The sequence below is a fragment of the Bos mutus genome, chromosome 3 (genome assembly GCF_027580195.1).
Source record: "Bos mutus isolate GX-2022 chromosome 3, NWIPB_WYAK_1.1, whole genome shotgun sequence".
NCBI classification, from domain to species: Eukaryota; Metazoa; Chordata; class Mammalia; order Artiodactyla; family Bovidae; genus Bos; species Bos mutus.
Window position 1 is genome coordinate 108,698,154 of NC_091619.1, and position 25,057 is coordinate 108,723,210.

The 25,057-nt window shown below is 52.2% G+C and overlaps 2 protein-coding genes across 3 annotated transcripts; both read right to left on the reverse strand.

Annotated features, from left to right (window-relative positions):
- Positions 1–10,954: 10,954 nt before the first annotated feature.
- On the reverse strand, positions 10,955–13,254 carry GJB4 (gap junction protein beta 4). Its single transcript, XM_070368480.1, has one exon. It carries the CDS (start codon positions 11,753–11,755, stop codon positions 10,955–10,957), a length of 801 nt encoding a protein of 266 aa, XP_070224581.1. The 5' UTR covers positions 11,756–13,254.
- A 295-nt stretch (positions 13,255–13,549) lies between these two features.
- Positions 13,550–18,452, reverse strand: GJB5 (gap junction protein beta 5). Of its 2 annotated transcripts, none has more exons than XM_070368479.1 (2): positions 17,826–18,452; positions 13,550–15,872 (listed from the first exon to the last, which is right to left on the reverse strand). In XM_070368479.1, exon 2 carries the CDS (start codon positions 15,849–15,851, stop codon positions 15,030–15,032), a length of 822 nt encoding a protein of 273 aa, XP_070224580.1. In that variant the 5' UTR covers positions 15,852–15,872; positions 17,826–18,452; the 3' UTR covers positions 13,550–15,029. The 2 variants fall into 2 exon arrangements, with proteins under 2 accessions (XP_070224580.1, XP_070224579.1); XM_070368478.1 differs by having other exon boundaries at positions 13,551–15,875; positions 17,826–18,450.
- Positions 18,453–25,057: the final 6,605 nt, after the last annotated feature.

Consider the following 25,057-nt stretch of genomic DNA (forward strand, 5'->3'; position numbering starts at 1 on the left):
TTGATCCCTGCCTCCTGTACAATGTCATGCACCTCCATCCATAGTTCTTCAGGCACTCTATTAGATCTAATCCCTTGAATCTGTTTGTCACTTTAGCACCCCAGATTAGAGGGAGAGGAGAATCCTGAGTGGACAGGATATATCGGGGAAGAAGCTCAAGAAGGAAGGGCTGCTTAATCTCTAAAATGACTCATGCTTTAAGACAAGGCCTGGGAGCATCCACTGGGCTTACTCACAAAGGAATCTTTGGTGTGCTTGGCAAGGGAAGGTGTGAGTGGGGTGCTGGGCCAGAGACTGGCTCATAGCTGGTGGGAATCAGAGGGAGGTCAGCATGTAGAGACAGGAGAGAGATGAGGAGGAAGTTGCAGGAGATAGGGGTTCAAAGAAGGATTTTGTTTTTGGTTTTTGGATGGGAGAGAGGTGAACATGCTTGTATGCTGAGAGAGCCAGGAAAGAAGCAGAGGTTGAAGAAACAGGAAAGAGTGAGGAGGTGGGGAGGGAGGGCATCTGAGCACGGGGTGGGGGGCAGATTAGAGTGTTGGAAGGAGCAGGCTCACCCCCTTTTCTGCGTTGGGGGGAAGGAGGAGGACCTGTATGGATACGGTAGGTCTGGTGACTGTGTATAGGAAAGCGTTCTTCTCAGACAGCTTCTACTTTCTCTAAGAGGTCGGATGAAAACAAGATGGAACTGGCTAGAAGGTGCAAGGAGAGTGGAGAAAGTTGAGAAGGCTAACCAGCATGAAGGGCAGCAGATAGAGTGAAGCAGGGAGGACTGAGACTCACGTGGACTGGAGAGCATGAATTTGCAGCAGCCTAGGGCTGGTGGCCTGATTCTCACCAGCAGAGCCCAGCGCAGGGTATGGAGGTGGGACGGCATGGTTGGATGGATCCGGGCTGGGGGTTGGCCAAGCAGGAGGGGCAGAGGGACAATGAGGGTATTGGTGGGATAGCAGTTCATTCCAGTTTTATCTCAGCAAGTATTTCTTACCATCTGACTATACACCAGACATGGTGTGGGGCCTAAGGACACATCGGCAAACCAGGTAGATTGTGTTCCTGCCCTCAGAGAGGCTGGCCTCTAGCGGGGGTTCAGTTCAGTTCGGTTCAGTCGCTCAGTCGTTTCGGACTCCTTGCAATCCCATGGACTGCGGCATGCCAGGCTTCCCTGTCCATCACCAACTCCCGGAGTTTACCCAAACTCATGTCCATGGAGTTGGCGATGCCATCCAACCATCTCATCCTCTGTTGTCCCCTTCTCCTCCTGCCTTCAATTTTTCCCAGCATCAAGGTCTTTTCAAATGAGTCAGTTCTTTGCATCAGGTGGCCAAAGTATTGGAGTTTCAGCTTTAGCATCAGTCCTTCCAATGATCTCAGGACTGATCTCCTTTAGGATGGACTGGTTGGATCTCCCTGCAGTCCAAGGGACTTCTCCTACACCACAGTTCAAAAACATCCATTCTTCGGCACTCAGCTTTCTTTATAGTCCAACTCTCACATCCATACATGACTACAGGAAAAACCATAGCCTTGACTAGATGGACTTTTGTTGGCAAAGTAATGTCTCTGCTTAGTGCGGGTGGGGAGTTGGGCAAACATCTATTTAGAAGCTCCCCGTGTGAGATGAGGGTGGTGGGAGGGATTCTGTGTAGTCTAGGCTGGATACAGATGGACAGGAATGTAGGAGGGGCTGGCAGACAGAGAGAGGGTCACAGGTCAGGTCTGGAGGTGCCTGTGAGGTCAACACACATGGGCAGATGTGGCGGGAGAGTGAAGGCTGAGGGAAGCTGTGGTTAGAGAGTGGGGTGACTCGTCCCTGCCCCGCCCTTCCCTCCCTCCCTTCCTGTTACAATAGCTGACCTGTCCTTTTCCTGTCGAAGTCTGAGCCTCCAAGGGCTTTCCCCATCCTCTCTGACTCTCTTGGGGACGCTGACCTTCTTTCCCCTCTACTGGATTCATCTTACCACTTCTAAATATTCCCAAGTCTCTCTCATTATATATATATAAATAAATTGCTTGACTGCCCCCATTCTCTTGAGTCAATATCCTTTCATTTTCTATTCTATTCTATTCCATTCTATTTCAGCCCCCATTTTCCATCCAGTTGTCCTCTCTTGCTGTCCCCACTTGCTTGGCCTTCACATTGTCCCCTCATTTCACTGGGGCCTGGTTTCTGCAGCCCATTCTCTGTGGATGATACTCCTGCCATGGGCACCTATGACCATCTTTATTAATCTAATGAACACTTGGCGGTCTTTATTTGACCTGTGACAGTGTTAGGCCCCAGTGGGCACCTTCTTCTCTTAGAAACTCTTCCTAGAATCTTCTCTCTGCTTTTGCCATTAACTTCCTCCTCTGTGACATTGTATCCCCTGGGCTTTTATGATAGCAGTTTACCCCGCAGTCCCACTCCATTTGGTCTTTAAGCGTCCATCCAAGGGCTCCTTCTTATCTCTCCCCCAAATAGCCTCTGTATAGTATTAGCCAGTCTCAGAGCTTAAGTAACCACCTACCATCAGATCAGATCAGATCAGATCAGTCGCTCAGTCGTGTCGGACTCTTTGCGATAAAAACCAAATTAAAAGCAATCCCCTAGATTCCCAGTGAGGAGACTTGCCAAAAAGTTTGGGGGCTAACTTGAATTTGTAAACTTTTATTGTGGTTTAAATAATAATGTCCTTTAGTAACTTAGTTCACTATACATTTAAAAAATCAGATGTCGTGTAAGACATTGTAGCAAGACATTTTATTTTTTTCCTCCTCCTGTTTTATGAAGTAGTTTTATTTAAACTTTTAATATTTCTCTTTAAAACCTGGGTTAGTATCACTGAAGCTTTGTTATCATGAACCTTTTATAGAATACATGAACTTTATTTTTGCCCAAATTACTTGTCATAGTGCTTTTGGAATCAGTGTATGATGCTGTAAACTCTGTTCTTTGCAGTAAAAGCCTGATTGCATGATACTAGGCTGCATAAATAAACTGAACTAAAATACACTAAACATTTGGTATGTGTGTGTTGTCTCCACAACACAGCCACTTTCTTTATTGTTCTTGAAGTGACTTTTTATAAGAATGGCTTGTTTAAAAAGATGAATACTTGCAATTATAAGGTCATTCCCCCAGAAATAGTATTTGAATCTAATTGCAATGTCTTTGCCTCCATTATTTTCTGATTCTACCAAGTGACCCCCATACATATCCAAAACTTTATTGATTGAGGTTATTTTAGGCTAACAAGTTTTCCCCAAAGAGCATTTTGTTGTTCTAAATGTGCTAATTGAGAGCGTGCCCTGTAATGCGGGAGACTTTGTAAGGACTGGAATATGAGACAGATCTTTGCTACCTCAGAGATAATTTTGAAGCAAAATCTTATCTCATATATTCTCTGGTAGCTCAGCTGGTAAAGAATCTGCCTGTAATGCAGGAGACCCCGGTTGGATTCCTGGGTTGGGAAGATCCCCTGGAGAAGAGATAGGCTACCCACTCTAGTATGCTTCCCTGGAGAATCCCCATGGACAGAGGAGCTTGGCGGGCGACAGTCCGTGGGGTTGCAAAGAGTCAGACACGACTGAGCGTCTAAGAGTGTTCAGATGTTTTGCTGACAACTCCCAAATTGATATCTCCTGGCCGGGGCTTCCTCCCTTATACCCACAGCCTACTAGACGTCTTCACCTGGGTACCACTCGCTCAGTGGGTTGAAGCGTTTTTGTTGAGTGCCTACTGTGTGTCAAGCACCATCCTGGGTGCGGGTGGATAAAGGGGTGAGCATGACAGAGTCGGTGTTCTCAAGGAGTCCATCCTAGTGGGCTGATACAGAGAATAAACATGTGGACAAATAAGAAAATGTCCTAGACTAGCAGCCACCATGAAGGGTATAAAATGCGGTCGTGTGGTAGAGGGTGACTGTGTGGCCTGTGTGTTTGTTTCATGGGGAGGTGTGGGTCAGAAAGGGCCTCCTGGAGGAGAGGGTGTTTGATTTGAGATGAGAATGCCAAGGAGACAGTCGTGTGAAGCTCTGGGGAAGAGGGTTGGCAGAAGTTGGTGCAAAAAGACTCCACTGTGGTAGGAGAAGGCTGGTGTATGTGGGGGAGGGGGGGTTGGGGTGTGGGGGAGGAGAGGTGGCATTCGAGAAGGAGAGGGCTTAGGGAGATGAATTTGGAGAGGAAGCCAGCACCTAACCAGGTAGGGCCTTGCAGGCCATAGCAAAGATTTTATCGTCATTTTTACAAACACAATGGGAAGTCACTGGGAGGGTTTCAAGGAAGGGAGTGACTTGGTTTGATTTACATGATAGGAAGATCTCTCAGGCTGCCATATAGAGGAGCAAGTGTGGAGGAGCAAGAGTTGGGGCAGGGAGCCACTTCAGGTATTCAGTGTTCAATGAGGTGGCTCTCAGAGGTGGTAGGAAGGGAATGGACTTTGAACACATTTTGAAATTATATCCAGCTTGACTCGATAACAGTGGGGATGTGATTATGAGGAAAGAGACATCTAGGTCTTTGAATTGAGCAGCTGGGTGGACGGGAATGTCATCTTCCAAGATGGGGAAGACCAGGACAGAACATAAATCTATCCTCTTTTGGGAGGTTAGGAGTTCCCTTTTGGATGATCAACAGGAAGTTGGAAACGTGAGTCTAGCACTCAGGGGAGTGGTTAGGTGTGAACCTATAAATGTGAGAGTCATCAGTCTAGAGATGATTTTATGGATGTTTCTGGACAAGATCACAGAGTAGATAGAGGAGAAAAGAGGGTGGAGAACTGGACCCTGGGGCATTTTGCGTTTAGAGATCAGCAAGAACAATTAGTGAAATCAAGAAAGACCCATCAGCGAGCTGGGAAGAGGTCAGGAGAGGGTGCTGCCTGGGAGCCAAGGGGAGATGGTGTTTAAGGAGGGAGCTCTCGGTGGCCAAGTGTTGCTGAGGGAGTAAGATCAGGAGGACCAGTGGATTTGGCAGCAGTGTTGGCCATTCATGATCTTGATAAGAGCAGTCCTCATAGAAATAGCTAAAGTGATGAGGAAGTGGAGATGTCAAGTGCAGACAACTTTTAGAGGATTTTGTTTTTTTGTAAGTGGGGTAGTAGCTGGAGAAGGATATTTTAAAAAAAGAGAGAGGGAAATGTTATAAGATATATTTACAGAGAAGGAATAGTGAGGCAATAGCTGTGGAACACAGTCGGGGGTAGGGGTGGGTGATAGGTGACGGGGGACAGTGCCCACGTGCAGCAGGGGCTACCAGGAGCACGATGCTTCATCCATGTTAAGGGGAGAAGGCGGACTTGGTGGACGGGGATGAGCCAGTGCTTGCCTACTGCTTCTATTGCCCATTGGCATAGGATGCCTGGCTCTCTGCTGAAATGGGGGATTAAGAGAATGGGAGCTCGAGGTTTGGGCAAAGAGAGGTATGATAAGGTCATCTTGGAGAATAGGGTTAAAGTTTTAGGGAAATGCAGAATTTCTTAGACATGTGGAGTGCCCACTTGAGCTTTGTGGCCAGAAGTTGCGCCTGAAACCAGGCAGTCCAGTGGTATTATTCTCCAGATATTCTGGAACAGGGGCCACCCGGAGAATTTAACTGGAGTTAGGAGGGAAGGTGGGGATGTGAAGGGGGTGATGGATATTGAGATAGTGGGGTTATTGACCAGTAGATGTGGCAGAAAGATTGCTGGAGGGGGACAAGAGAGAGGAGACAGTGCAGTTCTCATTACAAATGGGGTCTAGGCTATGAGCACGCATGTGGTGAGGTTTGACAGGTGGAGGAAAAAAGATTGTTGGAAACAAGGAAGTCCAGAAAGTGAGCGGTCAAGGTTTTGGGTGTGAACAATAATAAGTGTCTTAGCAGTGAGCCAGGATGTAATATGGTCAGTGAATGAGAGGGGGCGACCAGACATCTTATTTGCATTTCAAACTCGACAAATCTGAAACAGAAGTTATCAGCATTGTCTGCACACCTACTCCTGCGCTCGGTAAGTGGCACCACCACCCAGAACCAGAAACTTGGGTGTCACTTTGATTCCGCTCTCTTCCTGATCCCCACACCCAACCAAGTCACCACATCGTTTTGATTCTGTCTCGTAAGCATTTCTTTGATCCAGCTGTTTCTTTCCATCACCCTGTGCACACCCTGGTTGAGGCCACTGCTCTCTCTCACTTGGACTATTGCATCAGGCTTCAAACAGAGAGCCCTGCCCTGGCCCCTCCGCACTGTGACCAGACCCTGTAAATTAGATCACATGTGCAAAGTCTCCCTAGTAACTTTTCATTGTTTTTAGGATAAAGTTTGAAATCATTAACAAAGACTGCTAGAGAAAGCGCTGCACGTCCAGCCGCTGTCTACTTCAGCCTGATGCCTACTATGAGCCCGCTTGCCTGAATCCAGCCCACCTGGGTTCCTTCCGATCCTTGGCATGAAGTTTGATCTCTGTGCTAGGCTTTCATATACTCTCCCCTCTGCCTGGAATGCCTTCCTCTCTGTGTTTAGCAAAATCTTCCTCTTTCTCTAGGTCAGTTTAAGAAGTCCCGGGGAAGCTTTTCCTGGGTGCCTGAATTCCCCTCCCTCTTCCCCAGCCACTGCTGGCCCCGCCCCCTACCCGCGGCTTCCGGGCATGTCAGGAGTTCATTAGCCATCCTCTTCGTAGCACGTAAGCTCCATGAGGTCAGGGACTGTTGCCTGATTCTTCCCAGAGAAATCCTGTGCACCTGACTGAAGTGAACAGTCAATAGTTACCGACCTCAACTGGATGGGAGATTCTAGAGCTGGAGCAGTTCTGGGGGAAGCCAGGACCGCATTGCGGTCCTGTGAGCGGCTGGCTAAATGCAGTGGAGGAGGAGGTCCGGGGCCACGAGGCTGGCTTGGAATAAAAAGGGCAGAGTGACACACGAGTGGTCCCTGCGGCCGTGGGCCGTGAGAGAATACCAGAAGGTCACAGTCACGTGCTCCAGTCTTTAGTGAACCAGAGTAGGTGCAGCTGTGGGGGTGGGCAGAAGGTGGAGGAGAAAGATGGCAGGACCAAAGGGAGGGAAGAGTTTTCAGGAACATGGCGCTGGAAGGACAGAGAATGATGGCTTCTGGCTGGTCAGGTGGTGTCTCGTCTCCACCGGGCTCAGTGGCTTGGGACTTAAAGACCTCTGGGAAGAGCGCCCATGAGAAGGCCTGGTGTGGGGTTAGTCAAGGTTCTATGATGCTCTTGCCCTGTGTTGGACCTGGAAGCTTCTGGAGTAAGGAGCCTGGAGTGTCACAGGGAGTTGTCTATGGCGGGTCTGCGGGTCTACATGTGGGAGCTGCCTTGGGCTGAGCAGTGTGGGGCCGTCTGGTTCTGAGCTGGTTGAGACGGCCGCCCTGTTCTCTGCAGTTGGGTGGTCACAGCTCTGGTCTGGCGTGGTGGTGGGGGCCATCTTGTTTCCTGGGGTCGGGTGGTCAGTGGATGGTTTTGGTGCCCCGCCCACACTCTCATTCCTGGGGGACATCCACTCATGGCTTATAGCTGCCCCCAGAGAACTGACCTTGACCGAGTGGGACCCATCAACCCTTCCCCACCAGCCCTCCTGCTTGGGGAAGCCTGAAACCAATGACTGACAGCTATGGGAGTTCCAAAATCAGATGCTCTTTACCCTGGGGGCACAATTCTGTGATGGGATTTACGATCCAAAGGTCCCCTCATGCCGTGGGGCTCAGGCCAAGGCTGAGTTTCCCAGAACACATACCCTGCACGGCTCTGCCCTCTCACTCTCCTGCTTCCTTTGTTCTTCCTCACCCGCACACAAACTCCTGCCACTGGCCCTGCTTCCAGGGACCCTGACCTAAGACGGGGGTAACTCTCTGATCTTGTCCCATAATCAGGGGTAGGCGTGGAGGCTCTCCAAGGGTCATGGGGGACCTAGCCCCCCATAGATTCAGCTCATCCTTTTGGACTTGGAAGTTCTTGTCTCCTCTCCAGGCCAAAGTTTCCTCACCCATAAAAACCTTTAGGCTGAGGGAAGGGATGGGGTAGGCTGAACTGGGAGACTGGCAAATATACCCTGCTGCTGCTGCTGCTAAGTCACTTCAGTCGTGTCCGACTCTGTGCGACCCCATAGACAGCAGCCCACCAGGCTCCCCTGTCCCTGGGATTCTCCAGGCAAGAACACTGGAGTGGGTTGCCATTTCCTTCTCCAATGCATGAAAGGGAAAAGTGAAAGTGAAGTTGCTCAGTCGTGTCCGATTCTCAGTGACCCCATGGACTGCAGTCTACCGGGCTCCTCCATCCATGGGATTTTCCAGGCAAGAGTACTGGAGTGGGGTGCCATTGCCTTCTCTGAAATATACACCACTATCTAATGAGAATCTACTATATATCACAGGCAACTCTACTCACTACTGTGGTGATCTAAATGGGAAGGAAATCCAAAAAGAGGGGATGTATTAATATGTATACATATAACTGGTTTACTTTGCTCTACAGTAGAAACTAACACAGCATTGTAAAGCAACTATATGCCAATAAAAATTAATTAAGGAAAAAGGATATGGAACCAATCTTCCATGGATATCAAGGGATGGCTGTATAAACTGTACCCCTAAGGATGTCTTGAATTCATTTAATTATGGTATCCTTATTATTTCTTTGTCCTAAATGTTCCTAGACTGCTTTTAAAATATGTTCTCAAAAAGTGTTACACTTAAAAACAACAACAGCAAACTTTCAGTTCAGTTCAGTCGCTCAATTGTTTTCGACTCTTTGCAACCCCATGGACTGCAGGACGCCAGGGTTCCCTGTCCATCACCAACTCTCGAAGCTTGGTCAAACTCATATCCTTGGAGTCGGTGATACCATCCAACCATCTCATCCCCTGTCATCCCCTTCTCCTACCTTCAATCTTTCCCAGTATCAGGGTCTTTTCCAATGAGTCAGTTCTTTACATCAGGTGGCCAAAATATGTTGTAGGCTGGATTAATTAAAACACCACCAACAAAACACACAAACAAGGAAACACTTCGCTGAACTCCCTGGGCCAGTTGTGGTGGAGGATTCAGATTCAGATAAATGCGACATGGTCCCTTGTGTCAAGCAGCTCATAGACCATTTAGTCATTTAACAAACATTTATTGAAGGCAGCTGGGGAGCTGAACGACTCAGCATCCCATGTGTAAAGGGCTCACAGACAGATGGGGAGAACGGACCCCTCTAGTTTGGGTAGAGTGGCTGGCACACGGAGGAGGTCAAGGCTGTCTGGGGTTTGAGGAAGTGTCCTAGAGGAGGGAGGAAGCGCATTCCAGGCCAAGGGAACAGCATGTCTGAAGGCTGGAGGCACGACCCAGCGTGACGTGTCTGGTTGAGGATCCTCAAGCCCTTTGGTATGTTATTGGTGGTACCAGGAGAAAGGGGGCTTCCCTGGTGGCTCAGACGGTGAAGAATCTGCCTGCTATGCTGGAGACCCGGGTTTGATCCCTGTGTCAGGAAGATCCCCTGGAGAAGGGAATCGCTACTCACTCCAGTATTCTTGCCTGGAGAATTCCATGGAGAGAGGAGCTTGGTGGGCTACAGTTCATGGGATCACAAAGAGTGGGACACAAGTGAGTGAGTAAGACTTTCACTTTTCAGGAGAGAGGAGAGGGTGTTGTGAGGCTGGGGAGGTCAACAGGGCCTGGTGGAGGGCAGTGGGGATGGTGGTCGTAGTGGAGGGACTTTCACAGCCGGAGGAGTGTTGTTGCCAGATTTGTACACAACCACTCTGTCCTTGTAAAGGAGGGCAGGGGAGAGGCCCAGTGGGAGGGATACGGCTATGGGGTGGGAGAGGAGAGGCAGACTCGGGAAACTTTCAGGGGCTGAAATTAGTGGGATTTTGTGCCACACTGAGATGTGGGCCTTGAGGGGCTGGGAGGTGGGGAGGGGCGGAGGATGCCACCAGACCCGTTCCTGGCTCAGACAACTGGGTGGGTGGCAGTGTTGTTTATGGTGGGGTGTTAGGGGGTGGGTGGGCGGTGATGCTTGAGGAGAGCAGGTTTGGGGAAAGATGACATGGTAAGCTTAGGGGTTGCTGAATGGGAGGTGCCTGGGGGTCTCCCAGAGGGTTGTCCCATGAGTCAGACTGGTGTGGGTGCTGGGACTCGAGCTAGTCCAGCTCATTGCAGGAGCTGTTGAGATCTGAGTGGTGTGTGTAGGGTGGAAGGATTGTGTATTCAGTAAAGAGAAGTCCCTCAGCCTTAAGGATCTGTGAAGAACCTGTCAGCTTGGAGGCGCTCCATGGGTCCTGGCCCGTGGGGATGGGCCTCTTAAACACACAGGCAGACGCCCCATCCCGGACTCCCTCTCAGCGCTGTCCCACCCACACCAGGCCTTCCCCCTCATCCTTTGAAGGACTCACCCCTGGGTACCTGTGCTGGGCAGGGTTAGAGAGGCCTGGATGGGGGAGCCATGGGCACTTAGCTGAGGGGCACCAACTCTTACTGGCACAGGGTCTCCTAGGATCTCTCCTCCTGCTTTGACCAGCTGGTTGCAGAGTCCAGAGACCACTGGATCAACCTCTGGGCTTCCCACCACCTCGTGGGGGCATGCTCTATGGAGTGTGTGGTGGGAGTGTGTGTGTGTGTGCGTGTGGGTGTGTGTGTGTGATGGGTAAACCTGGATCTGAGGTTCCAGGACTCAGATGCCCACTGAGTGGTCTTGGCCGCCTCTCCAAGGTCCATCGTGACCCCCCCCCCCGCTTTCCTTCCCATCCCTCCTTGTCCCCAATCTGCAAAGTACTGAGAAAATCATATCTATTAAGGACTTGACATACCCTATTTCCATATACTAAAGTCCCCATCAGCTATCAACCTGCCTCCCCCGGGGCTCAGGACCCAGAAACCAAACTGCTTCCCAGCATTGGTCCCTGGGTCGGCGTCTGGAGCTCCACACCTGCCTTCCCCACCTGCCCTGTGGTGGCTTTCTGGAGCAGGCAGAGGCTCTGGTGGTCTCAGCTGCTGACCTCACCAGTTATGGAAACCCAGCTGCATCAACCGTGGTCATTTCAGCCTTCATTAGGACAGAGTTCCCATCTTGGGGGTGCTCCCCCGGGGAGAGGGCATATGGTGGACACGCCTCCAGCAGGCGAGCCCGGCGCCGAGACCCCCGGGGTCTGGGGCCAAGGATCTCCAGGCATCTCTTGCCCACCAGGTAGGAGACCTCACCGAGGTTGAGGAGGATGCAGAGGACAGCCGTGGCCACCATGAAGTAGGTGAAGATCTTCTTCTCTGTGGGCCGGGAGATGTAGCAGTCCACGGTGTTGGGGCAGGGCGACTCGGAGCAGGCCACCACCCGCGGCATGTCATAGTCCTTATAGAGGCGATGGAAGATGTAGAGGAAGCTCACGTCAACAGCTGCCTTGAAGAGGAGGCTCAGCAGGTAGGTCCACCAGAGCCCACCCCGCTTCTTGTCTGGGTTGTCATACAGGGAGGGCGCGTGGGGCCCGTGCTTCCGGCGGTGCTTCCGCTCCCGCTCCTGGCGGTAGGCCACGTGCATGACCACGAGGAGTGAGGGGCACGTGACCAGGATGAGCTGCAGGGCCCAGAGGCGCACGTGAGACACGGGGAAGAATTGGTCATAGCAGACGTTGGGGCAGCCTGGCTGCTTGGTGTTGCAGATGAAGTCCTTCTGCTCGTCGTCCCACACCTCCTCGGCCGCCACCACGTAGACCAGCACGCGGAAGATGAAGACCACGGACAGCCAGATGCGGCCCAGCGCTGTGGAGTACTTGTTGACCCCGCTCAGCACGTCCCTCAGGAACGCCCAATTCATGCTGACCCCGGCCTGGCTTCCCTGAGTGGACGATCTTGGCCCCTGGCGTCACAGGGCTGGAAGAACCTGGAAATGGGCACCTTCATTAAGGGCGTGATGGGCACATGATTTCACAACCATCGTGTTATCATGTCCACACTGGCCATGACTTGGTGGGGTAGGGATTGCCATTGTCCTAGATTCAGAGGGAGGGAGCTAAAGCCCCGAGAGGCACCCGCCCAAGGCGGATGGCTGGAAGTGGTAGAGCTGGTCTTGAGCTTCCATCTTCCAGTTCCAAAGTCAGGACATATTTCATTCTATAGAGTAATAGGTGCACGTGAAGGGTAATCATCCTGTAATGATGTGCCTACCAACCTTGCTGACTCCAGCCTTCAGCTCTACGTGTCTACATGTCACCTAACTTCTAAAGAAACAGTAAAAAAGTGTGGATTGGATGATCCACTGTTTGGCCAGCTGCCGGGCTGCCGGGCTGGACCGGGCAGGAGGGGCGGGATGTGTATCTGTTTTTTTTCTTTTTTTTGTCACACCATACAGCATGCAGAACTTCTCCAGTCAGGGACTGAACCCATGCCCCCTGCAGTGGAAGCCTGGGGTCTTAACCTCTGGACCACCGGGGAAGTCTGAGGGAAATGTATCTTTACTCTTCAACTTTCTCCAAGTGAGCACCGGCTTGAGCCAGGCCCTGTGCAGACCTCAGATAATATCTACCCTCATCTTCTTTCTGGCTCCAGGACATCCCCCACCCGACATTCCCTTACAAAGCAAACAGGCTCTTTGGAATCACGGTGGCTTGGTATCATCCTGCCACCTCCTGTTTCGGCGTTGGGCCTGAGGGCTGACTGTCCTCACCCCAGTGGGTTCTCTGGAATTCTAACCATTCCAGCCTTTGGGAGGCATTGGGGAAGGGACAGAGGCAAGATTCTGGCATGGTCCTCCCCCCGCCATCTATCTACCTTTACTTTCAGAGACACCTTCCTTCTCCGTCCGCTTGCTGGCTGTTTGCTGCCCATGTGGGCCATTGTGTCATTCAGGCCATGTCCTGCGTGCTCCATCCTCCACACCCCTTAGCTGGAGTGCCATCTTGTCCTACTCTGCCTCTGGCCCCTGCCCTGCCCCGACTCAGGAATCAGCCATCTTCAGACCTGGTGCCTTTGGGACATTTTCTGAGCACCCTCCTCCATCTGTCCTGGCAGAGTGCCTCACGGGTACGTAAATGGTCTGTTTACCTGTTTTGCATGCCAGACTGGCAGCTGCTGGAGGGCAGCCTCTATATCTCATTCATCTCTGATTCCCTAGGACTCAGTACCGAGCCTGGACCAGGGAACACACAGTAGACATTTGTGTGTTCTGTGTGTGCTCAACCCAGTGAAACTTCCTCATCCCACCTCTTACTTTATCTCATCTCCAGTCTCCTGTCTTCCCTCTGGTCTGGCAGGACAGTCCTTCCCCTTCCTTCAGGCTTCCCTGGAGTTTCTCCAGAGATCCTGTCTGCCCCTACATCTCCCAAAGCCCAACCCACCACCCTCGGTCCCCTGGGATCCTCAGCCCACCTGATCTCTGCCTCCCAGCTCAGTCTCCTGCCCGATTTGGTCCTCACCTTGCTTGGTTCTAGCAGCTGCTCTCCTGGCCCTGGGCTGGCGTGTCTGCCCGTCTGCCTGGGGACCTCCGGGAGGCAGCTTTTGTTTCTCACTCCCCTGCTGGGTGGGGCTTTCCGAACTAGTGAGCCAAACGGGAGTGACTGGGTGGGCAGGCAGACAGGTGGGCGGACTTCCCGGGCATGTGTTCAGGGCAAACACCTGTGGCTCTTCTCCGCTGGCCCACGCCTTCTCTGCAGCTCAGTGGGTATGGCGGGGTCTGGCTTGCCGTGCTGACAGGTATACGGGTGAAACTGCCTGAGCAGGCACCGGAGCCTGGTATGTTCATGCTTGGGCCCAGGTTAGCACCAAATGGCATTTTTCCTGCCCCTGCCTCCCACACCGTTGCCTAAATGTCCCCATCCTCTTGTCCCTAGGCCTCTCTCCTACCCATTTCTCTGGAAGCCTGGTGGTGAGACCCTCAGCAGCTCACATCTATGGAAAGGGGCAATCTTGATTCAGCCCAGGATTGCACTGCCCCTCTTCCTGCTCCCTGCTTCTGGCAGGACGTATCTGAGTGGTGGTGAGACATGTGGGGGTGGGAGGGCCTACCCATCCACCCACCCTCCGTTCCTCTCGGTATGGCACCGCTGCCCAGGTGGAGACAAGGAATGCAGATTGCAGCATGAAATTCTCCAGCTGGCATGGGACCAGGCACAGCCTCCCAGTCCACCCTCCATGGGCCTGGGCTTCGGGGAAATAAAAGCCTGACCCGGCAGGGGCTGCAGACAGGCCTTGAGCCTGGGATAGGGAAGGTTAATATGCAGCCAGGGAGGGGCTCCTCTGTCTCGTTTCCCACAAGCATTTATAGAGCACTTCCTAATACCAGTGATTAACATTTATGCGGCCTTTTACAGCCGGTTAACCTCGTCTGAAGCCGGGAGCTCATCCCACCTCACAGCCATCCCACCGGCTCGATATTATTAACCCACTTTGGAGAGGAGCTGCAGTTGCTCTCCCAGAGTCCCAGTGGAACTTGGGTTCAAAGTCAAATGTTATGACTAGAAGTCCATGAACTTTCCCCTGAGACACACAACTGCTTATTCACTAAGCTTTATTCTCTTTGCAGACAACCCATGGGCTTAAAAACTGCAACTGGGGATAAAGGCTAGACTTGACCCAGAGCAAGGAGCATGACCCCCCAGGAGTGCTGGGGGTCCTCTTGCTGCTGCTGCTGCTAAGTCACGTCAGTCCTTACCTGGCTAGATCAAGTGCAGCCTGTGCAGGGGCCGAAAAGTTGATGAAAGGAGTCAATAAAGCTCACCAAGGTTGAAGGAGCAAAGGTCTCCTTGAATCAGTGAATGAACTGAATTTTATTAAGCCCTGACCGTGGACCCCACACTTTGGAGGCATGTGCGTGTATATTCTCTTATTAAAGCCCTCCTCATAGCGCCGGCCTTGCTCAGCAGGGCTCATCATCTCCATTGTACACAAAAGGAAACCGAGGTTCAGCTCCAGGTGGTAACTCGCGTAGGGTCACACAGCTGGTGCAGGTGGCAGGAACTTGGGGAGAAAGGATTTGAACCCAGGCCGCCTGACTCTCCCTCTTGTCTGCCCCTACTCTCAGCTCAGCACCCCCACCCCCAAGGCTGCACCTTGGCTCCCGGGTCCTTCCAACCCAGGCCTGATCAGGCAGCCCCTCACAGCATGGTTTTCTTCACGTGGTCTTGAGGGTGGTCTGGTAAGAGTGGAGGGGGAACATCTGAGTCCAGAAAGATGAGGTCGCCTGAGAGGAGATCGCCCTGTTTGGAAGAAGAGGTGACCCAGTCCAGGCGGTGGTCCAGGCTCTCAGACCGGGCTTTCCTGGCCTCCAGGCACTCCCGGCATCTCTTGCTCACCAGGTAGGCCAGCTCCACCAGGTTGAGGATGATGCAGACGAGGGCCGTGATCACCATGAAGAGAGTGAAGATGTTCTTTTCCTCGGGCTTGGAGATGAAGCAGTCCACCACGTTGGGACACGGGGCCACTTGGCACTTGACCACTCGGGGGAGGGTGTATCTGGGGTAGATGGAGTGGAACACGTAGAGGAAGGTGGCATCCACACCGGCCTTGAACACCAGGCTGCAGACGTATGTCCACCAGAGCCCTCCCCGCTTCTTACCGGGGTCCAGGTAGAGGCGCCCGCCGTCCTTCCCAATGGCCTCTTGGTGCTTCTTCTCCCGGGCCTGGCGGTAGGCCACGTGCATGACCACAAGCAGCGAGGGGCACGTGACCAGGATGAGCTGCAGGGCCCAGAGGCGCACGTGGGATACGGGGAAGAACTCGTCGAAGCACACGTTGGAGCAGCCCGGCTGGCGAGTGTCGCAGTCGAAGTCCTTGTGGTCATCGCTCCACACTCGCTCGGCTGTCACCAGGTACACCAGCACGCGGAAGATGAAGACCAGGGACAGCCAGACACGCCCGAAGGCTGTGGAGTACTTGTTGGCCCCGCTCAGGAGCCCCTCGAAGATCCCCCAGTTCATGGTGGCCCCCGGCGTTGGCGGCTACTGCGGAGAGAGGATGATGGTCATTTCCCACGTTTAGAGAGCACTCCCTCTCCTGGTTTATAGAACCGGGTCATTAACTCTGATCCTCATGGCCATGGCAGAGCTGGGCTCTATCCTCGTCCCCTTTACAGACGGGGGAACCAAGGTTCAGAGGGGTTATGCAGGGTCACAGCTGATCAGGTGCAGAGGTGGGCCTGGAGCACAGGTAATTCAGCCCAGAACCAACTCTCCCCCATAAAAGTAAGCAAAGCCACCTGCTCCTCCCAGGGCTTAAGGGGGTGGCTAATGCTACCTTCCCTGTCTGTCCTAACCCTGACCCTTCCCCCTCCTCAGTGGTCCAGATTTTGGAATGACTTTTTTTTCCTTTCTGAACACGGCTCTCTCCCTTTAGGCAGCCTCCTCCCAAAGGGAACCTGTTCTGTGCCTTTTACTCGGCTTGGGAGATGGGGCTAAAGAGAAGGTTGGAACTTTGTCCCCAAACTCCCATCTGGTCTAACATTAGAAATATCCAGACAGTTGTCCTGCTCATGTGTGATGCATCTGAAGCAAGGCCAATGGCAAACCAGCTAAAAAAAAGGAGGGAACATTGATTCTCTTTGTATGTTAGGCTTCATAGAGGAGCCTCGTGTTGTTGTGCTTCCCAAACTGGCATTCCATGGAATGCTGCTCAGTGGCCTGGCAACAGAAGCCAGGAGAAGGATTCCATGTTTAAGAAAGGTAGGCAAGCACTGTGTTCAGTGCAAAGTTAAACAGGTCCCTTTGCTTGACCCTGTGAATACATTCACATTATGAATAAGGGGTCAGAATAGGTAGCACTGCACCAACTCTTCTGATCACAGAAACTTTTTTTTTGTCATCTTGTGGGACAGCCTTGTCAAGACACCAAAATGAGCAATGCCACTCTGGTCAGTTCTACTGGTGAGTTTGTGAACACATAGGAATCCAATTTATCTCCAATTAGGCACCGTGACTATGGTTCAGAGTGAGGAGTGCCTGTGTGTGCTCTTGGAAGCTCTGTCTGGTTCCTGGGGGGTCCACTGATGCATGCAGCATGGTCTTAGCCCCCTGGGCTCCCCAGAACCTCAGGGAGCCTGTCTGCACAGCCTCCCGCTTTAAGGGGTTCCTGCTGCCATTTCCAAGTCTGCTCCATATCGGAGGTCACAATGCTGTTCTCCCCTCCACGCCCCGCCCCCCAGATTATCTGAGCACTTGGCATGAATCAGTACAGCAACTGTACAAAAGGGTACAGGTTTTATTCCCCATTTACAGATGCGGAAAGTGGAGCACAAAGAGCTTAGTCCATTTGCCCACAGTGACACAGATGGTAAGCAGCAGAGCTGGGATTTGAACCCAGGCAGGCTAGCTTCATGGACCACGCTCTGGGTCTGGGCCCCTTTCCTCAGGTTTTGGGAAGCTGCCTGCTGTGCGCAGTCCCTGCCCCAGCCCCACAGATCCACAGGGAGGGAGGCTGGAGTGACTCTGCCCCCTACCCTGTCTGCTGTCCTGTCTATACCACCTACAACTTGAACGTGGGGCCCCTGCTCTGAATCACCCGTCGGTCTCTGCTCAGTCCTGCCTGAGGTGGGCGGAACCCCTGGCAGCTTCTCAGGGAGCATCTGAGGAGGCTCCAGCCCAGGGGCTCCCTGCCCAGCCCAACCCAGAGAGGGGGCGGGGTTTCGCAGGCCCAGGCAGGGATGCCCCACCTGCTCAGCTCCTGGCCCCTCTGTGAGCCCCTCTCCCCTTCAGTCCCTGGCTCCTACCTCTGCTCACAGCTGAGGAGAAAGGGGGAGAACCCAGAGCAGGGGCGGGAGGCGCCCTTCCCTTCTCCACCGTCAGGATGGCCATGTGCCCCGGCCACTCCCCTGACTAGCAGTCAGCGAAGTCTTCCCACATCTGGGTGTGCCAGGTGTGCGGAGGGCACCTCTGGACACAGATGGCCTTTGGCCTTACCTGAGCGACTACTCCTCAGGGCTCTCTGGGCACCGGGTCCTGGCCGCCAGCACTCCAACTCGGCGGGCAGCCGGCACTCATGTCAGAACCAGGGAGGGTGTTTGGGAAAACCTAGGACAGAGCCCGCAGATTTCGGCAGGCAGCCTGGGTGTGCCTCGGGCCAGGAGGAGGAGCAGCTGGGCTGGGAACTGCCATTGGCTGGGCCCCAGCCTCCCAGGACTGCCTCTCCTGAGGCCCAGGAGACTTACGGTTGCCCTCCTTTTAGGGCGCTCAGCCTAAAAATCCTGGCATCCTCTTGGGGACAACCACAGGTCCACTCTGACCCCCAGCTTGTCTTCCCATCCCTGGCCTTGTGTGGGAGGAGCCAAGGCCTGTCTTCTCCAGAAATTCCTTCTGATTCTTCCTGGGACTCTGTGGGCTGCTCCAGACTCTCTTCCCTCTCCAGTTACTCTTCAGGGCCTTTCGTTCTCACGGCTTCAGTGACCTGTGGAACTGAGTCCGAAATTCTGTCTCCATCCCACATGCTTTTGCCTATCTATAGCCCCCACCTGAATGCCTTTCCGTCATCTTTCTCCTTGCCTGGCCTACTCTTCCAAGAAGCTTTCCCCGATTGTGCAGCCCCAGATGGCTTAGGGCCTCATCTCAGGGCTTCCACGGCCCTGAGCTTTCACATTATCATCAGATGGCATTGAAATAGTTGAACTTGTTCCAGGTGGGACTCACCCGTTGAATGAACAAATCAGTCCTCACCAATAGACATTTTTTAGGGGCTTGTCGTTAGCAAGACGCAACACAGATCAGCTCCAGACTCTCAGGAACTCACCCACTTGGCCTTAATTACCAGCTGATAAGTCCAGCACCAGCTGCACAGCCTCTTACGACTGCACAGATGTCAGGGAACAGTCGCGAGGCCCAGGCTCCCACTGCTGCTGGAATCTAGTTCAGTCTTTGCACCCTGACACTGAGCGCATAAGGGCTTACACAGAAAATCAGCCTCTCCCCTACATACACAGCCCCATCTCTCCCCAAAATATGTACACCGAGCCCCTCCCCAACCCCTGAGCAGCTGCCTGTCCTTCACCCTCCACCCCGGCCCTGAGGAGCTACTCTCTACCCCATTCTTTAAATTCAAGAATCATTCCTGAGATTTGGCTCTGAGCCAGGCGCTGTGTTTGGCGCTAGGTTACACGGATAAAGAGAGGATCAGGAGCGGTTGGCAGGGTCTCCCTACTTGGGTGTGGGCTCAGTCTCTTCAGTCGTGTCTGACTCTTTGTGACCCCATGGACTGCAGCCCGCCAGGCTCTTCTGTCCATGGGACTCTCCAGGCAAGAACACTGGAGTGGGTTGCCACGCCCTCCTCCTCCAGGGGATCTTCCCAACCCAGGGACTGAACTAACGTCTCTTGTGTCTCCTGCGTTGGCAGGTGGGTTCTTTACCACTAGCACCCCCGGCACACAGATGGGCCCAGAGACACACAGGTATAAGGATGTGTGGAGCTCCAGTAGAAGGGACTTGGGGTGGGCAAGTCCTGTCCAGAGCAGGTGCCTCCCTGTCTAATGGGGCAGGCAGATGAAGGAAGTGCCTGACGGCAGGGGACATCTGCATCTGGGTCTCACTCCCCTACAGCTGGAGCTCAAGCACCGCTACATATGGGTCCAGCCCTGGATCTCGAATCTCACAACCCTGGACTTGAATCTCACCTCTGGTGTATTCAGGTCTGTTTCTTGGGTGTACAATGAGACATCTTGTGCCCGTGAGGTGTGCCCTGTGAGGACAGCATGTGCAGTGCAGGGTGGTGGCTTTGTGGCCTGAATCCGGCCTGGCCACTGCCTCTCCCTGCTGGGCATCAGTTCCCTGTCTGTGCAGTGCGACGGTAGCACCACCTACCTAAGAGGGTTGGCACGAGGATTAGCCCAGCCAACAGAGGCACAGTGCCAGACAGTGCCTGGCACAGAGGAGGCCTTTCCTGCCACTGCCTCTGGCGTGTGAGCTGCCTGCACACGCCTGGCATGTGGTGGGTCCCCATACGGCTTCCCCCCATCTTTCCCTGCTTCTAACCTCCTCTCCCTGAGATGAAGGAAGGCAGAGAAAGGATGGGAGACAGACGGCTCACCAGATAAAATCTCACGGGATAGATGATGTCTTTGGACAAAAAGACAGAACCTGGGTCAGGCAGTGCCCGTGAGTGGGGAGGATAGGCAGGGCATTCCCTGGAGGGCTTCTCTTTAGTGCCTGGATGCAGCCTGTTGGGTTAGCTTCTAAGATGTTCTTTATCAGCAGGTCACTTGGGCCTAAATTCAATGGACAATGTGTCCGAGAGCCACAAACACTGCAGGTCCACAGCAAGTGTGGCACATCCCACACGCACACGCTCTTACACACAGGCCACACTGTGGGCCCAGTGCTACACATGCGTGGGGCAGCGCTGGCCCCTGGACGCCTAGTACGGGGCCTGTTAGGTACCATGTTAGGCCTCCGTTTATGTTTATGGAATGAATGATGTGTGAAGCGCATGCACTCTGCAAAGAGAGAGACACACACAACTACCCCCTCTGCATTCTTCCTCCAAGCTATCACCGAGTACAGGAGAGAGGAGACACGTGACTAGATTGGATATGACACTGTGATCAGAGCCAAAGAGACATGGAACAGAGAGGGAGTGTCAAGTTCTGCCAGAGGAAGACCCAGACAAGGTGACATGTAAGCTGGGTCTTGAAAGACGTGTAGGAATTCATCAAGAGGCAACAAGGAGGAAAGGCCTTTGAGGCAGAGGGCTTAGAGCCTGCAGTGAAAGATGATGGAAAAGCTTTGGAGAGTGGGTTGGAGGAGGGAGTGGTGGGTGTAAGGCGAGTGCAGAGAAAAAGAGAATGAGCAGGGCAGTCAGACAAGAAAAGGAAATTTATTAGAGGGAAGAGAGAGGGTGACTGGCTCTTAAGGAGAACCAGTGTCCTCCCTTTCTGACAGAGTCCTTAGACTCCACCCATGAAAAGCTCTCTGGAAGGATGTCACGTAGCCAGAGGTCTAGAATCTGGTGATCTCGCAGTTTTGAGAAGATAGGCGCCAGTGAGATAACAGGATGCCATTTGAGCAATTTGGTCAGTCTCAGATCACTGTGATTTATTCTTTGCTTGCTTGCGAAGTCGACATAACGAACCATCTTATCAATAAGACCCCATGTGGGCCCTATCAGTGGTGGCGCTAAAAAGCAAGGATGTTCTGGACCAAGAAAGATCTGAAACACTCTGCTAAGTGGTCTGGATTATCTCCTGTGCAGAGGGAGGCCTCAGGGAAGGAAGGAGGCTACGTGATCCGATGAGTATGGTCAGTTCTCATTCTCCATGGTAGTGATGTTCTGTAAGTCACTACAAACACTGAATTAGCAAATCCAGAGACTTCAGCAGGGGAAATGTAGGGGATGGTTCCTACGAGCCTCTGACCATGACATTTTTATCAACTGATCAATACATAACCATGTTTTATGTGTGTTTCTCTTGAAACATACCTTACTTATATATAGTGTGGAATCATTAATGTTGAACTCACAGCCAACAGCACTATAACTCACTCCTGAACAAAGCTCATTCTTCTATCCTTTTTTTATTTTTGGCCTTGGCATGCAGGGTCTTAGTTCCCCAACCAGGGATTGAACCTGTGCCTCCTTGCAGCGGAAGCACAGTGTCTTAACCACTGGACCCAAATATCCCCGAACAAAACTCATCTAACACTGGTATTTTCTCCCCAAGGCCCGCCACAACCTTCCTGTGCTTGGGAATACCAGACAACTTCAGTGCCACACTTGGGGGCCAGTTTAAACAGCAGAATCACCTCCACAAGCCCAAAAATGTGAAAAAATAGCAACCAATTGACCTCCCATGGGACATTTGTTTACAGTATCAGCTGAAAGTGGAAGGCAAAGCATCTGCTTGTTCAGCCTCAGCTGGGACCTTGCACATCAGGCAACTCAAGCATTCCACTGCCCTGTGCCTGTCCACAGGTGACAGCGAAGGCATTGATTTTGGGGTTAAACAAGTAAATTTTAGTGACTCGATGAACTCACCCATATGGAATCTGTAAACAATGATGCTTGTATGTGTAGAAAGCTCCCTCTGTGCGAGAGAAGAGGCATGTGAGGCCAGTTAAAAAAAACAGTTCACAGGAGGAGAGCAGGTTGTTGGAGGTGGGGAGGGGAAGATGATGGGGAGGTTCTTCCCGGATATTCGGGAGTTAGTGGGTTCAGGGTTCCACGTACTGGGTGTGGAGGGCGATCACGTGGACTGTTCATAGCCAGCAGCTGGCAGCAATAGCTGGGGAGGTACTTTGGGGGTTCCCAGCCCCAAGGAGGTGGTGGGAGCCACTGGAGTGGACCAGGTGGCTTTGGGAGAGTGTGTGGAGTGAGAAAAGATGATGGTCCAGGCAGAGCTTTCAGGAGCACTGACGTTTTAGGAAGCAGATCAGAAAGATGCTCTTGGAGGAGAAAGCACAGACAGGGCGGGCAGAGGAGGAAACCTAGTGTCAGAGAGGCTGGTCAGGTCCCTGGGGACTTTTGCTAGAGGGAATTCTGCAGAGTGATGGGGACGGAAGCCAGAGAGAAGTGGGTGGGGAAAGTGCAGACTGCACGTGTTCAGGAAGCTGGCAAGTGAGGGAGAAAGGCAGCGGGAATCAGGGCTGGAGAAGGGCTTGCTCCTTCTGGGGAGATGGGAACAGACGTGTCAAAGGAGCTGCTGCAGAGCCATTTGACCTGCAAATAGACCTGCCATCCTCTCCCCTCTGCACTCTGCTCTTTCTTGTTCCCTGGCTCCTTCTCTGCCCTCTGTGTTCCCCCAGTCCTTAGCCCAGGCACTCCCGACTATTGTCATCACCTCTGACATGTTCTGGCTTGGACTGACCCCTCTGTTCTCCCAGTTAATGGGTGTAGGGTAGGTGAGAGCAGGAGTATTTTCCAGCGACCAGTTATCCCCCCAGGCTCCCTTCTGAATGCACAGGCACCAGGACCTGATACCCCACCAGTTACCTATTAAAACTGCTATTCCTAACAGTGAGCAGACTTTGGGTCCTGCAGTAACAAGCTAGGTTGGCCTGTGGGGCCAAGGTGGTGTCTTTTCACTTCCCACTCGGGAGGTGGGGAGGTTGGGTGATGGGGTAATAATATCAATTTCATCACTGCATGCCTCCTCTGTGCCAGAAACTGGGCCAAATGCTCTAAATGCATCAGGCGTGTAACACTGCCCACTCTTCCCTCACCCCTCTCTAATGTTGCCCACTTGCAGCAGTCATCTTTGGAAAATGCAAAACATGGTAAAACGAGCCTTAAAATGTTCCAGGTTTTTCCGAGTCTCCCCCCATTGTCTTGAAATAAAAAATGTCTTATTGCTGGACTTGCCTGGTGGTCCAGTGGTTACGAATATGCCTGCCAATACAGGGGACATGGGTTCAAGCCTGGTCTGGGGAGATCACACATGTGGTGGGGCAACCAAATCTATGTTCTGTAACTACTGAAGCCCAAATACTCTAGAGCCTGTGCTCTGCAAAGAGAGAAGTCACCGAGATGAGAAGCCCGTGCAGCAACGAAGCCCAACCCAAAATAAATGAAAAATCTCCTGTTGGCTAATACGGCCTGTAAAGTCTTGAGCCATCTGGCCTCTGCCACCCTTTGTTTCCTTCTGTGTTTGTGCTTTAGCACCGTGGCCTTCTTTTAGTTCTTAGAATGGAGGAATCTCTCTGTAATCTCAGGGCCTTTGCACATACCTTAATGCTCTTTCTTCATTTTCTCTGAGGAAAGGTGCAGTGACCCACAACAGACTGAGCCCGACCTGCCTGTGAGTGTTTGAGGGTCTCCTGTGGAGGCATGGGTCAGCTGTCGCCTGCTGCAGGGCCAAGGGCACCAGCAGCAGCAGTCTTGGGAGGCTGGCATAAGTCCTCTTGGAGGTTGCCAACAGCCCTCCCATAGAGCCTGTAGGCATGAATCTGAGCAAACTCTGGAAGATAGAGAAGGACAGGGAATCCTGGTGTGCTGCAGTCCATGGGGTCGAAAAGAGTCTAAACAACAACAAAACAACAAGAGCTTGTAGACCCTAGGATTGGGTTGCCTCAGGCCAAACAACAAACAGGGAAGGAGTACAGCAGACAACTGGATTAAAAATTTACTGAGCGTGGCCCAGTGCACCAGAGTGAGACCCAGTTTTCCCCTTAGTCAGTCCCTCCCATCAGGAAGCTTGCACAAGCCTCTTATCCTCATCCATCAGACAGAAGAAGCAAGAACTACAATCCACAGACTCCAGAATGAAAACTATAATCACGGAAAGCTAACCAAAATGATCACATGGACCACAGCCTTGTGCAACCCCATGAAGCTATGAGCCATGCCATGGATGGACGGGTCATAATGGAGAGTTCTCTGGAGAAGGGATGGCAAACCACTCCAGTATTCTTGCCTTGAGAGTCCCATGAACAGTATGAAGAGGCTAAAAGAAATGACACTGGAAGATGAGCACCCCAGGTTGGAAGGTGTCCCATATGCCCCAGTGGAGGAACAGAGAAATAACTCCAGAAAGAATGAAGGGGCTGCGTCAAAGCACCAGGGATGTGCCTGGTGGTGAAAGGGAAGTCTGATGATGTAAAGAACAGTATTGCACGTGTGCTAAGTCGCGTCAGTGGTGTCCGACTCTGCGATCGATGAACTGTAGCCCATCAGGCTCCTCTGTCCATGAGATTCTCCAGGCAAGAATACTGGAGTGGGTTTCCATGCCTTCCTCTGGGGGATCTTCCTGACCTAGGGATTGAAATTGCCTCTCCTGTGGTTCCTGCATTGTAGCCAGATTCCTTACCACTGAACCAAGAGGGATGCCCAAATACCTTTAGTTTCTCTGTAAGAGGAAGCCAATATTCAGTAATTAATGTTTCGGTATCTTATTTGGAAATGACCCAGCTATTCAATAAACTTTCCTCACTTAATTTAGTATAACTCTAGAATTTCAAGTTACAACAATCTGGAGAGAATATTTTAGACATATTTCTAAAGCAAAATCATTCTTAACAGTTTATCTGAAAGCTTCCTCATTTACATTTTCTTTCCTTAAAAGTTTCTTTATATGGAATTGGGCCACCACCCACTGGTGGGAGCTTTCAGTTTCAGTCAGTTCAGTCACTCAGTCATGTCTGAGTCTTTGCGACCCCACTGACTGCAGCACGCCAGGCTTCCCTGTCCATCACCAAATCCCGGAGCTTACTCAAAC